General features: G+C 35.6%; 2 protein-coding genes across 2 annotated transcripts; both read left to right on the top strand.

Annotated features, from left to right (window-relative positions):
* Positions 1-1,157: 1,157 nt before the first annotated feature.
* LOC117233512 (probable cytochrome P450 6a14) lies at positions 1,158-4,551 on the top strand. Its single transcript, XM_033493869.1, has 6 exons — positions 1,158-1,287; positions 2,316-2,661; positions 2,942-3,467; positions 3,633-3,854; positions 3,938-4,189; positions 4,279-4,551. Exons 2-6 carry the CDS (start codon positions 2,329-2,331, stop codon positions 4,446-4,448), a joined length of 1,503 nt encoding a protein of 500 aa, XP_033349760.1. The 5' UTR covers positions 1,158-1,287; positions 2,316-2,328; the 3' UTR covers positions 4,449-4,551.
* A 1,339-nt stretch (positions 4,552-5,890) lies between these two features.
* On the top strand, positions 5,891-14,336 carry LOC117233521. The gene is made up of 10 exons (XM_033493889.1): positions 5,891-6,387; positions 6,649-7,171; positions 7,275-7,496; positions 7,573-7,824; positions 7,931-8,091; positions 10,892-11,260; positions 11,383-11,908; positions 12,024-12,245; positions 13,340-13,591; positions 13,792-14,336. Exons 1-10 carry the CDS (start codon positions 6,058-6,060, stop codon positions 13,965-13,967), a joined length of 3,033 nt encoding a protein of 1,010 aa, XP_033349780.1. The 5' UTR covers positions 5,891-6,057; the 3' UTR covers positions 13,968-14,336.
* The last annotated feature ends 342 nt before the right edge of the window (positions 14,337-14,678 follow it).

Genomic DNA, 14,678 nt, shown 5'->3' with positions numbered 1-14,678 from the left:
GAAAAGTCAGAGTCGAATAAGGGTTGAATAAATTGCTTTAATAAATTGTACATGACTAGAATCCCCCATTACTAGAATCTTCGTTATTTTATACGCGTTCCATATTTGTCTCGTTGACTGTACTTTTAAGCCCATCCTATAAGTATCTTTCAAAATGACAGTTATGAAATCACTTTCTGTTTGACCGTTCTCGGAGAGACGCGATCGCGGAGAAGGCGCGTCAACGGGAGTCGCAAATTCTCGTTACGATTGGATTATCGACGCCACGAACTGATCGATCCCTTATTTCGGTTAGGGTAATAGAGGTGGTTGAATTAGTATAACACTGAGTTTAACTTATTTCACGGAGAGTATAAATGAACAGAGATACATATTGTAATATCGTTTACAATAAAGTTAGAAGTGTTCGACTCTTATAGTTATTTGCAGGATCACGATGTTAGTCGTAATAGGAGTGACTTGCAAATAGTGAGTTATGGTGTCGCGAGAGGTATAAATCGTAAATAAAATATGAATCGAGAAATGGGTTCAGCGATTTAGCGACTAGGCGACTAGTAGAGAGATGTTGACTGATCAAAGGATGGAAAGTTAGTAAGGAAAACCTGAACAGAGAGATGGGTTCAGCGATTTGGCGACTAGGCGACTAGTAGAGAGTTGTTGACTGATCAAAGGATGGAAAGTCAATGAAGTTCGGTGACGATGCCGTGCGGAGGAAAGCCAGTGAGGGGTGTGTCTAGCGCACACGCCCCTCCATTTGACCATTGGATTTGTTAATGACAATTTTGGCTAGGAAAGTGAGACCAATAGTCGTTGCTTCTGATTGAATAAGAAGAAAGTTGATGAGCAAAGAAAGGTCCCAGCCACCCCCGAGAGAAAGTTGCCAGCGGGAGATACCGAACGTGGGAAAAACCAAATTTCCGTATCTTCCCGTAGTAGAGAATAAATTTAATGAACACTCGAACTAAAAGATATTTGTTTAGTCTAAAGGACCTTAACTATGAAAATGCCAAGATTTATGCTGGATCCTTAAGCCTATTGAGGGTACACAGTAAAGGTGTGTGACATCTGGTTGTCATCTTGCCTGCAACGTGGGGCCTGATTTGTATAAAATCATCGGACGTAACATTTTCGTTATCTGCAAGTCATCATGAGTATGTCTCCGATAATCGTCAGAGTATGCGTTTAAAGATCGAAAGCGCCAGTAGATTAACATTAGTCTATTCTACATCATGTTAGGGACAACATCATTTTTCGCGACTCAGGAATATATCGTCTAGCACTAATAAGATATCTATATACATACGTACTTATGTGCGTCTGGAAAATAATGAAAAGCGATATCAGTTGATTCGTAAGTACTATATCGAACCTTATATAACGCTTTTAACTACGTTATAAACCTGCTTTTATCTGAATAAACCTACTTGTAATTCTATTGCCTTATATTGTGTATGTATATACATATTTCAGGATAATACTTCAAACAGTTTCATTCAAGTTGTGAATGTTAGTTTTAATATTCGATGCCATGCTACTCGTTTTGCAAACATAAAACGTCGAAAATTATGCAACACAACACTGATAACGATTTCAACGTAATTATACACAGATAACACTAATCTAACAACAGAAATCTACTACATAAGTACATATACGTAATTTTACTAATTTTGAATAGCACAGCTCGTTAATAATAACACGAATAGCGTTGATATGCATATATTTCTCATTTTTTACGCGCAACGAATATTATATCGATTATATCGATATCGCCAAAGTAGAGTAATGCAGCAGATAGCTTTACGCGTCTGATAATCTGGTTGATATGAATATTGCTCGATTCACGTCGCATTTAAATACTTTTTAAAACAACAATGTTTTAAAATACAAAAATAGAACACTTTCATACAATATGCATGTAATGATAACAGATGTATATAAGAATTTATAGTTTCAAAGTTTTCTATGTAATCATCGAATATATTCAATAACGCTGCAATTAGCATTAACAAACAAGTCAGATACTGTTCATATATTATGTATGCGTTATATTAACAACGCAAATAAGACAATATATTTCATTCATAATTCGACGTACGTTGCTCAACAAGGACATGCCCCTAAACTCGCGGAGAGGCTAAGCAGATTTGTACCCGCGTTTATTCAGAATAAAGATCATCAAAAATATCACCGTGTTCGCGTGTATCTACCAACACCGCTTTAACGATATAATTTAACCCCTCTTCTTTTATTCTACGGCGAAAAGAAATGTCCTGCAGAATTTTTATAGCACAACATTATAAATTCTTTTTCAGAAGAGAAATTATAATGAGTGGCTTTGAAATTTTGTGCGGGTTAGCCGCATTACTTCTGGCTTTCTATTATTATTCCACGTCAACCTTCGATTTTTGGAAGAGTCGTGGAGTTCAAGGACCAAAGCCTGTATTCTTATTTGGAAACACCATAGACCTGATGCTTGCAAGAATATCAATGGTGGCTTACCAGCAGAATCTTTATAAAGTATACAAAAACGAGCCGATGGTTGGGTTGTACATGAGAAGATCACCGGTTCTTATTCTAAAAGATCCGGAACTGATAAAAGATGTCATGATTAGAGATTTCTCGAAATTCGCCGATCGAGGATTTGCTGTTCATGAAAGGGTATGTTGTAAGTGACATTTGTAAGTGAAAAAATGAGCGATAAAGTATTAATAGCCACTCCGTGTTCCATATCCATATTTCTTATTCGTACTTATGATTTATTAATGGTGCTATCACGAAGTAAACAAATATTTTTATCGTAAACAGAGACATAAAAATAGATCTTCCAACGAAGAAATTTCTAATCTACTATTCTTCAGCGATAACGTTGTATTTGTCCTGTTTGCTTAAAAGAAAATATTTTGTCGGCTTTTAAACTAATATCGCGAACTGTTCACAGACAGAACCATTGTCTATGCATCTCTTCAATTTGGAACCAAAAAGATGGCGTCCGTTAAGATCGAAGCTCACTCCAATGTTCACATCCGGCAAACTGAAAGACATGTTTGGTCTCATCCTCGAATGTGCAGACCATTTCGAAAAATACTTGGATAAACTGACCGCGAAGGAAGAGCCCATAGATTTTCGCGAGGTTACAGCGAAATTCACGACCGACGTGATTGGTTCCTGCGCCTTTGGAATCGAGATGAGCTCGTTATCGGACGAAGACAGTGAGTTTCGTGAAATCGGCAGACAAATCTTCGCCTTGAACTTCGAGAACGTAATACGGTTAAAACTCAGACTGTACATGCCGAAACTGTACGATTTGTTGGGTTACATCGTACCCGACAAAAGACATGCTCCGTTCTTTACCAAGCTCGTGACAGACACTATGAAGTACAGGAAAGAGCATAACATATACAGGCCTGACTTTATACATATGCTTATGGAATTGAAAGAACATCCAGAGAAATTGGGCGACATTAGTAAGTTTATAGTAACAACTTAATTTTAACGTCGCATCGCAATTTATGCTAAGAAAATACAATCACATTGTATCGTGTCGGCGAATAATAAGAAAGAAAATAACACGACTCACTTCTTAGTACAATATAACAATTTAACTAACACAAGTGAACGGTATTTTGCAGAATTAACGGACAGCTTATTAACTGCGCAAGCTTTCGTTTTCTTTGCTGCCGGCTTTGAAACTTCGTCGTCGGCAATGAGCAACGCTCTTTACGAACTCGCCCTAAATCAAGAAATTCAAGACAAATTACGTCAAGAGATCAGGGAACACCTTGCGAAACATAACGGAGAGTTGCAATACGAAAATGTTAAAGACATGGAATACTTGGAGAAAGTGTTTAAAGGTATGCGTAGCTTTACTTCGAATAGAAGGTTAAAGCTTTACAAAGAAATATAATAAAAGATCTTTCTTAATTTATCTTCACAGAGACATTAAGGAAGTATCCACCAGGATCTCTATTGCCAAGAAGATCTACTTCCGCCTATACTTTCAAGAACACAAAAGTCAGTATACCGAAGGGTTTAATGATATGGATTCCGACATACTCGTTGCATCATGATGCTGACATTTATCCAAATCCTGACGTGTTCAATCCAGAGAACTTCAACGAAGACGCCATTGAGGCTCGTCATCCGATGACCTATTTACCATTTGGCGATGGACCAAGAAATTGCATTGGTACGTTCAATTATACGAGCGTTTCTGTTGAAGTTGCTCGTTTCTGTTTAAATTACCAATTTATTAACTTGCTTCGTTTTTACTCTTAGGTGCACGTTTCGCTATTTATCAAACCAAAGTGGGTCTAATCACGATTCTTCGTAATTATAAAGTGGACGTTTGTGACAAAACCATGATTCCATACGAGTTTACTAAGACGTCGTTTCTACTGACGCCGAAGGGGGGCATATATTTGAAGTTAACGAAACTAGAAACATAATTTCAAAGCGAGACGTCCTTTAAAATGACTAATTTTAATCGTATTAACGCCGAATAACAAATTTTTTTATGCTTGTGTTGTAGAGTAAATTTTGTAGTTGTGACATGACAATTTTCGTTCTCTGCCATGCAAATATAATGGAGTGTTAACTCATATATTTTCATTTTCCCATAAATAATCGCACACGCATAAACGGTCCATATGCAACATGATATTCGGTTTCCGTCAAAATATTATTGTTCTGCGATAGCATATCTTCGTGCACTTCACTCGGGAATTCCCCTGGAATTCCCCAAAGTTCCTCTTCGATAAAATAGGGCATCACGGAAATTTTACGTGATACATCCCCTCCTTAAAAATATCCACCACATACGGACTATGCCTAAATATAAATATGCTGTAAATATTTTTGTGCGTTTACAAGTTTTAGTATACGCATATACACATGAGATGAATATGTGCGTCCGTGATGATTGTGGCTGGTGACTGTGTAGATATCGCTGCTGGGGATACTGCTAATATTTACTTCCTACTTTAGGATCGTGGAAGAAAAATCGGACTTCGGTCGCCGGGATTCGATCCCGCGTTCCGAACGTTCGTAACTTAATGCGCCAATAATGATAATAATATTAATAAATATGATAATATTTCGAGGAAATTGACGCATGATGCTTAATGAATTTTACGAAGACAAGTTTTTTGCGTCATCTAGGGCATATATAAGATGCCGTAATTAAGGTTTCGCTGAAGTACAAATTCAGTCGTCGCGAGAGAATCATTACAAAGTTAAGCGGAATCACATCAATAAAGGAGGAGTACAAAAGAGATCAAAGTATTTGAATTAATAAATATAAATTCATGTATCTATGAATATCAACATACTTATAAAGTGGATGCATAGAAAGTAGAATTATTCAGTGCTTAAGTGAACAAATAAGTAAATAAATATGTTGGAATACAACGATATCAATTGCATGCAGATAAGGTGATTGATCGTACGGACTCTTCCGTTCGTTGCCCAGCGCCATCCCCACTAGCGTGCGTTCGTGAGATGCACCACGGCAGTTAGCACGTTCATGCTTTTTCAAAAAACGCCGGAAGAAACGTGAGGATATGAATGGAACATTCTAGATGGGCACGTCGAGAAGCTACTAGAAGGTTCTGTGCCACATGTAACGCCACACAGACACCGACACAGGTCACACTCATTACTCTCTAAACCTTTTCAAGGGCCATGGGTCACTAAGCCAGCTATTCTGTGAATAACTAGCCAACTGTCTACATTCCAGAACGCACATTTATAATTCGTGGAACAATTGTTTAATAAATATCACATTATATTATTTCAAACACAAACATTGTGTTTTCCACAGATTATTAATCTTAATCCCAAGATTAAATTCTAACAAAATAGATAAATAAAAATTGTATAATTCTATTTTTCCAATTTTTATTGAGGCAAGTTTCTATGATATTCATAATCGAATCGACTCCAGTTTGGAAAGTGTTGAGCGAAAGGAGAATATCGACTGTACCAAATTAACATTGCACGTTTCTTTTTTCAGAAAATCATTCTTTTCGTCTGAATCAGTAACTGAAACAGAGAACCATGGTATATTATTTGATAATAATATGCGCTGTCGTTGCAGTACTTCTAGTTTATTATTATTATATATTAGTATTTAATTTCTGGAGGAAGCGCAACATCTCGGGACCAAAACCAGTATTCTTCTTTGGAAACTTTATAGACATCATGTTTTCAGGAATAGCTTTGCCACAATATATTAAAAACCTTTACGAAACCTATACAGGTAGAATGATTGGGTTATACATGAGATCGACGCCCGTACTAGTTTTAAAAGATCCGGAGTTAATCAAGGATGTTCTCATCAGAGACTTTTCGAAATTCGCTGATCGCGGATTTAATGTCCATGAAAGAGTACGTATACATACGTATAACTTATGCAACTTGTTTTTAGAACTTTTGGATACGTTTCGAGTCATTACGGCGAGCAAAGTAATATACACAATTACCTTTTAATCTTTATACAATATTTATCTATATTTATATTTATTTACAAATCACTATCCATTGTAATATATTATCATATATTATCATCATTATACTTTATATTGTTACATAAGATTATAGCTAGTCGAATAGTCAAAATTTTCAAATTGCGTTATAAACTGTTTTTAGGTCGAACCATTATCGCAGCATCTGTTCAACTTGGAAGCAAAACGATGGCGTCTATTGAGATCGAAGCTCACTGTGTACACATCTGGCAAATTGAAAAATATGTTCGATCTGATCATCGAATGCGCAAACTATTTCGAAGAATATCTGGATAAAATGGTTGCGCAGGGAGAACCTGTCGATTTTCGTGAGATAACAGCAAAATTTACAACGGACGTGATAGGATCATGTGCCTTTGGGATCAACATGGGTGCACTGTCAGACGAAGAGAGCGAATTTCGTAAAATCGGTAAACAAATTTTTGAACCATCTTTGGAGGCGATAATACGAATGAAATTCAAACTGATGATGCCGAAACTGTACGATTTGTTGGGTTACATTGTGCCGGACAGAAGACTTGCTCCGTTTCTAACCAAGGTCGTCACAGATACTATGAAATGCAGAAAAGAGAACAACGTGTATAGACCTGACTTTATACATACGCTAATGCAACTTAAGGAAGACTCAAAAAAGTTACACGATCTTGGTACGTTTAATAGCGTAGTATACAAAAAATTTGCTAAAATACATCCATTGGATATTTGTTAGATAGGTAAAATTACGAAACAATGTTAAATCGTATTTTACAGAATTAACAGACTCTTTCATAACCGCACAAGCTTACGTTTTCTTTGCTGCTGGTTTTGAAACTGGCTCGACGACAATGAGCAATGCACTTTACGAACTCGCGCTGAATCCCAAAATTCAAGAGAAGTTACGCGAAGAAATCAACGAACACTATAAGAAACACAACGGGGAGTTAAATTACGACCATATTAAAGATATGGAATACTTGGACAAAGTATTTAAAGGTATGCGTATAACTTTGCTTTGAGAAGAAAAATGAAAAATGAATAAAGTGGCATTTTTTTCAATTTATTCCTATAGAAACATTAAGGATGTATCCACCAGGAACTCTGATACCAAGAAAATCAAATTCTGAATATATCTTCCGAGATTCACAAATCAGTATACCGAAGGGTGTGATGATTTGGATTCCCGTATACGCAATTCATCGTGATCCCGAAATTTATCCGAATCCTGATGTTTTTAATCCCGAAAATTTCACTCGAGATGCCATTGATGCTCGACATCCGATGCATTATTTACCATTCGGCACTGGACCAAGAAATTGTATTGGTACGTTAGATCGATGATATTTACTCGATGACTACCAGAATTATTAAGAGAAAAGAATGTCGACTTTGTACAAATTTCAAACACGCACATAAAACTTTTCTTTTAGGTGCACGTTTTGCTGTTTATCAAACCAAAGTGGGTATAATCACAATTCTTCGCAAGTATAAAGTGGACGTTTGCGAGAAAACTATGATCCCTTATCAATTTGACCCAAATGCATTTCTGCTAGCTCCAAAAGGAGGGATCTGTTTGAAGATAACAAAAATATAAACGTAATTCAAAATTACGATGGCTTTTTAAATTAATCTAATTAAAATTAATTAATTAGTCTAATTAAAATCGGTATCCAGTGTTTTTTCTAACAAAGCAGTTTATAATACATTATATATTAATTTATACTTTATATTTATATTTTATATTTATATTTATATTTTGTTACATTTTATTTATTTCACTTATTTATATTTTTGAACAATAAATAGGCGATACATATATCCGTAGTATAGTAATCCTTAAACCTATCACGTTTTGCATGCATCGCGATATGGCACAGGGACAAGAATGATAATGCTCTTTATCGCTCATAGTTACACGATGATGTTTCCACCGATACATGTGCTTAACTCTACAATTGCGTCGAGTCTGTTAAAAACAACCAATCGAGCCCTTGTTCCTTCCACAGGATCTTTTTCCATCTCTGCACACTTACGTGCCTTCCAACAGTATAAGGTATAACTGACTATAATTTACCATATCATCATAATTAGAATCAGTGAAGAGGTTCGAATCTGACAGATTTCAAAAAAAGGAATTTTCGAAGCTATCTCATAAGTAACGAATTTCCCTCTCTCTCTCTCCGCCTTATACAGATAAAATATTCATATTATTCATGATATAAATATTCGAAATATTATTCGTAATATAAATATTCGAAATATTATTCATAATATAAATATTCGAAATATTATTCATAAACATTCTACACGAAAAAGTAGAATTTTTTTAATTATATAATATAATTCATATTTCCAAGTGTCGTAAAATACACAGATCTGACTTTTACGTTTCTTATAATTGCAACGTAATCACATATGAACACAATCGACAAAAAAATACGTTTTCCTTAATACATATCACAGTAATGAGGATATAAGCAACAATAAGAGATTTAGCGTGCTAACGTACCGTTAGCCGCGATCATTTCCAGAAACTACCGGGAGGGAAACAAATTACGGCGGACAGCTCCAAGTCACCATGAACGATAACTGCAAGGACGGTGTAGGTTTAAGACTACGAGACTTTCTACTGTAGAAGCCAGTTACATGTAAAAACGTGTTCAAGAAGCACCTTCGTAACTTTCTCCTTTACTACCGAATAACACAAATAGCAAGACCGTGTATTTATCGTAAGTTGACTTATATTTCTGCTTAGTTGTAAATTTATTATGCGATATGTCTGGCAAACAACATAAGATTTCCCTCATTCTCAAGTAATTTGTTAAATTTCCAGTTACATTTCTCTTTGGTTTACATTTATGGCTTACTTTTCGAATCATCAAGCTTAACATCTCTCATATTTAACATTTAGGCTTAAAACTTACTCACTCTCTCTTGTATTCCTCTTAAACATCAATAACATACAAATTCAAATAGAAATATAAAATAAGAAACTCTAAGAATATAAAATGTAAGAGATATAATATAAAACTTAAATTAACGACATATAACGACTAACATATCAACGAGGAATTCATTTATCAACTTGCTTCTGTTTCGCTTTCGTTTGCCAAAAAATTTGCTAATAAATATATATTTGTCGGAGATGGAAGAACAGCGGGGGTTCCCGTCCAGACTTTGCTATAACTGCATTTAAGTAATAACAATAAGGAATAGTTTTAATGTTCCAATCTGACTTTATGACGATGGGTTCGGGCTCGAAGTGACAACGCGTCACGGAAGGGACGTGTACCTGACAGAGGTATGAAATGATTATATGGCTCTCCTTAAAAACAAAGATTGACACGAGAAGTGGGGACAGGAGTATATAAGGACAGTTTCTTTTGCATTAAAAGTTAGTTTGTTAGTTAATCGTTGAACGAATTGCTGATTGAGTTATCGAGAAGTTACCCGAATCGAGTATTACGTTGATACTTATCCTCCCGTGGACCGTGGATTCGTTATCGAACCTGAATTCGTTGTCACCATCATCTCGACCATCCTCTCGCCATTACTCATAGCCTCTTGTAGTGCCCACATTTGTACCGATAAATATTAGCTACATCCACGACGGTAAAGTAAGTAAAGGTTCATCGATACCATCATCGTCATAAAATCGATATTCATCAAGTTTAATCATAAGTCTTTATCGCAATCTAAATTCTACACGCAGTACTTCAAACGATTACCATTATTATCACACAAACATTATCTCCTAAAAACTAAGTACTCTAACTATAAAAGTACTTATCACCCTAACTTGTCAAGTTTTCTTTCTAGACGGCTGTAACAGCACAAGATATTTTTAGAATAATGTGATATCTATCTGCCTATTTTTAGAATAATTTTACTGCATTTTAATTACTATGTACATTACTCGATCTCACGCAGAAATATTTATTACATTATTTTCAAAATTCATGACTCGTAGTAATTTTTTGTTATTTGTAAATTGTTATCGTCAAATTTAGCATCATTTGCTTAAAACATTTTCTTTTATTCTCTATAAACTAAAGAGTTAAAATGATTTAATTTGCCCGATATGATATGGGTAATACCTCAATTATTCAAACATTTTTCGCGCCTGTCGATGTTTTACTTATTCTACTATCTGTCTGATCTCATTTTCTCAAACGTAAATACTCTTCACTTCGCGCTTATCTTAAAGAGCTATTTATCTACTTGACTACGAAAAAGAAAAAATAATTTTTCATACAAGTAAATGTTACTTATTATATTAAGTCTAATAACAGTTATCTACTTTACAAAAGTTAATACACCGTACCATACATATTCTATATAAAATAATATAATAATCGTTAGAAATCTTCAACGTAACATCGTTAAAATAGTTTGCAACTACTGATTTCAGATCATCGAGCAAAATGACGAACTATTTCGAGATTTTATGCGGCATGGCAGCATTGCTTCTTGCTCTCTACTACTATGCCACATTGACTTTTAATTTCTGGAAAAATCGCGGAGTAGTTGGACCACAACCTCTACCATTCCTTGGTAACACCAATGAACTTATGTTCGCGAGGAAATCAATGCCTCACTATCTCAAGGAAATTTACAATACCTATAAAAACGAACCAATGGTTGGTTTGTACATGAGAAGATCGCCTCTGCTTGTTGTGCAAGATGCAGAATTTATCAAGGACATTTTAATCAGAGACTTTCCCAAATTTGCGGATCGAGGATTCCATGTTTATGAAAGGGTAAGCGAAATTATAAGTTCGATTTTCAGAAATAAATCAATGTAATCCTTCGTGCAATAAACAGGTCCAATTTTAGCTCGATATACTGTATAACTTAATTTTTCAAATTAATTAATCCATAGACGGAACCGCTATCTCAAAGTATCCTCAATTTGGAATCTGAGAGATGGCGACCATTGAGAACTATGTTCACGCCGATATTCACATCCGGCAAGTTGCGAGAAATGTTTTACCTTATAATCGAGTGCTCGCAGCACTTGGAGAAGTATTTGGACAAGTGTGTGGAGAAAGGAGAGCCCATCGAATGTTGCGAAGTAATGGCAAAATTCACCACTGACGTAATTGGCACTTGCGCCTTTGGTATCGAAATGAGCGCAATGGCGAACGAAGACAGCGAATTCCGTAAAATGGGCAGGGAAGTATTCGCTGTGAATCTGGAAAACGTCGTACGACAGAAGATGAAATTATTCATGCCAAAGTTGTACCATTTGCTCGGTTATGTAGTACCCGATCGAAAGTTAGCACCATTCTTTACAAAAATTGTGACTGATACTATAAAGTACAGGAAGGAGAACAACATCGTTAGGCCAGACTTCATAAACATGCTGATGGAGGTAAAGAAACATCCGGAGAAGTTTGAAAACATCGGTACGTCTCACACGTCTTTAATTCTATAACAATGATTCATTTGCCAAATAGATTTAAAACGGATGAAAATTTGTTAATCGATGTAAATTGATCGCGTGATCGCAATTCTTTCCAGAACTGACAGATTCGCTACTCACCGCGCAAGCATTCATATTCTTCGCAGCCGGTTTTGAAACTTCCTCTACGACTATGAGCAACGCTCTTTACGAATTAGCTTTGAATCAAGACATACAAGACAAGCTTCGCGAGGAAATCAGAGAGCATTGTTGCAAGAGTAGTGAAGGGTTAAGATTCGAAGATATCAAAGGAATGCAATATTTAGAGAAAATATTCAAAGGTATCTTTAATTCTCCTTTAATTCTCACTTTATCTAATCGAATCTATTTCCAATTAATACGATATATCTAATGAACTTGATATGTCTAATTGTTACGACCGTTCGCGGAGAGACGCGGTCGCGAGGAAAACGCGTCAGCGAGAGGCGTAAATTCTCGCTACGATTCGGTGAATCGACGCCGCGAAGTAGTCGTTCCCCTGTTTCGGTTAGGATAACAGAGGTGGTTGATATGAATATGACACAGTAGTAAGTTATATTTCACCGTTTATTCCACAACTTATAACGAGGATAGTTACACTGGTGCGTATGTACGAGATGAGTGAGTGACTGATCTACGGGTGTGTATACCCGGTGGAAGGATGTTAACCGTTCGAAGGATGTAAAATCAGTACTGTCTTGGGAGACGATGATGTGTCGGAGGAAAGCTAAGGATGGGTGTGTCTAGCGCACGGGACCATCGGATTTGTTCGTGACGATTTGAGTTAGGAGAGTGAGGGAGTAGGCTTCGTCGTTAATTGGATAGACGAAGGGTCTTAACCGCCCTCGAGAGAAAGTGGTTAGTGGGAGGAAAGTTGCAGCGTACGTGAGAAAAACTAACTTTCCCTTTTTCGCCGTGGTAGACAATAGTCTTTAGAAATTCTTCCGAACCAGATGTTTGTTTTGTTTGAAGGACCTTTTCTAGGAAATCTATTAGATTTATGGAAGGTACTTGAAACTATGGAGGATACGCTGCGAATATCCGAAGACATCTGATTGCCATATTGCCCGCAGTGTGTGGCCTGGGCTAGGTAGAGTGTTACGCGACGTAACACTAATGAACTTTTATATTTATACAAGCAACATTGATATTATTAGATGACCATAATTTGGGTACACAACACAAACGCATACAAATATGACGCGTTTTCGTCTATTAATCGAATATTACTTTTGATTTTATTAATTATATCGTTGCTATTAATACCATACATTTCTAATCTAATCTGTAATTCTTTCGACTTAAACTATATTTTTAATTCGATCGACAGCTTTGACATACTTTCGACAGTTTTTAACAAACGTACGAATTCTAATGATTTATCCTTTTTTTACAGAAACGTTGAGAATGTATCCGCCAGGAGCATTCATACCGCGGAGAACGAAATCGAGCTACACCTTCAACAATACTAAAGTTACGATACCACAGGGAACACTGGTATGGATACCAGTGTTTGCGATTCATCGTGACCCGGATATTTATCCGAACCCTGATTCATTTGATCCCGAAAAGTTCAACGAAGACGCCGTGGCTGCCCGACACCCCATGCATTATTTACCATTTGGCGATGGTCCAAGGAATTGCATTGGTATGTAAATTACATGACCATTTTTATTTTTGCATGATTTAGAAAGTTTAGAATTGATTAGGAAAAGAAAATGAAAAATATTTAATATTAAGAATCTATCGTTCCTTTCTACTTCCATCTGTAACTTGTTAAATTCACTCCTCAATGAATTACAAATATTCACAACTATTAATCAATTTTTCGTACTGTATTATCTCTAGGTGCACGTTTCGCAAATTATGTAACCAAAGTTGGACTAATTACGATTCTTCGTAACTACAAGGTAGAAGTCTGCGATAAGACGATAATTCCCTACGAATTTGAGCCAGGTGCATTTGTGACAGCACCAAAAGGAGGAATATACCTGAAGATAACGAAAATACAAAGCGAGTGCTGAAAAATTCTGTTGGATAATTTTTAAATCTGCTCAAGCAACATATATTTATGTAAATTTCGCAAAAATCTAGTTCGTATTACGGACATGTAAATGGTCGTTTCTAGTCAAAAATAATAAATATGGGTACTCTTGTTATTTAGATTACAATCATCGTTCTAATAATCTGTTTATTCGAGTAACGTATAAATTTTCATTTCTTTATTGTAAATTTAAACATCTATTTATATATCTATATTTTTTCCACTTAATTATCCATTGTTTCGCACTTAATTATAAAGTAGGATTAGGATTAAATAACTTATATCGTTATTAATGTAAATGAAAATTGTAATGCGAAAGATTTGCAAGTGCCTTCAATAAACAAAATAAGTGTTTTGCCTATTTTAGAGAATTCCTACAAATTTGAAACATGTAAATCAATAATTGATCTTGCAAATTATTTGATAAATATCGATATCTCATCCATCTCAGCTATTTCGATGATCTTTGAGCGTGTTGAAGAAATCAACATCTGAAACATACCGATAATTGTGCATCCGTGGCAATTTATTAAAAAGTTGAGAATCAAAAATATAAAATACGAGAAGGTGGAAAACTGACTCATAGCTGCTATCGTTATTATCATTATTTAAGAGAATTATATTTACTTATTACATATTATTTAAGCGAAGATTAGGTTGACGTAAATAACGCCGATAACAAAATTGTTAA

This window comes from Bombus vosnesenskii, unplaced genomic scaffold (assembly GCF_011952255.1).
Source record: "Bombus vosnesenskii isolate JDL3184/JDL3185 unplaced genomic scaffold, Bvos_JDL3184-5_v1.1 scf7180000013297, whole genome shotgun sequence".
NCBI classification, from domain to species: domain Eukaryota; kingdom Metazoa; phylum Arthropoda; class Insecta; order Hymenoptera; family Apidae; genus Bombus; species Bombus vosnesenskii.
This window is presented reverse-complemented; position numbering and strand designations above follow the sequence as displayed.

What these genes read in the sequence shown, in the direction of transcription:
- LOC117233521 (XM_033493889.1), top strand. Translation starts at nt 6,058, where the DNA reads ATGGTATATTATTTGATAATAATATGCGCTGTCGTTGCAGTACTTCTA. An exon ending in GATTCCATGTTTATGAAAGG is followed by an intron (nt 11,261 to 11,382) that starts GTAAGCGAAATT and finishes ATTAATCCATAG; the next exon opens with ACGGAACCGCTATCTCAAAG. An exon ending in TGGTCCAAGGAATTGCATTG is followed by an intron (nt 13,592 to 13,791) that starts GTATGTAAATTA and finishes TATTATCTCTAG; the next exon opens with GTGCACGTTTCGCAAATTAT.
- LOC117233512 (XM_033493869.1), top strand. Translation starts at nt 2,329, where the DNA reads ATGAGTGGCTTTGAAATTTTGTGCGGGTTAGCCGCATTACTTCTGGCT. An exon ending in CTTGGAGAAAGTGTTTAAAG is followed by an intron (nt 3,855 to 3,937) that starts GTATGCGTAGCT and finishes TTATCTTCACAG; the next exon opens with AGACATTAAGGAAGTATCCA. An exon ending in TGGACCAAGAAATTGCATTG is followed by an intron (nt 4,190 to 4,278) that starts GTACGTTCAATT and finishes TTTTACTCTTAG; the next exon opens with GTGCACGTTTCGCTATTTAT.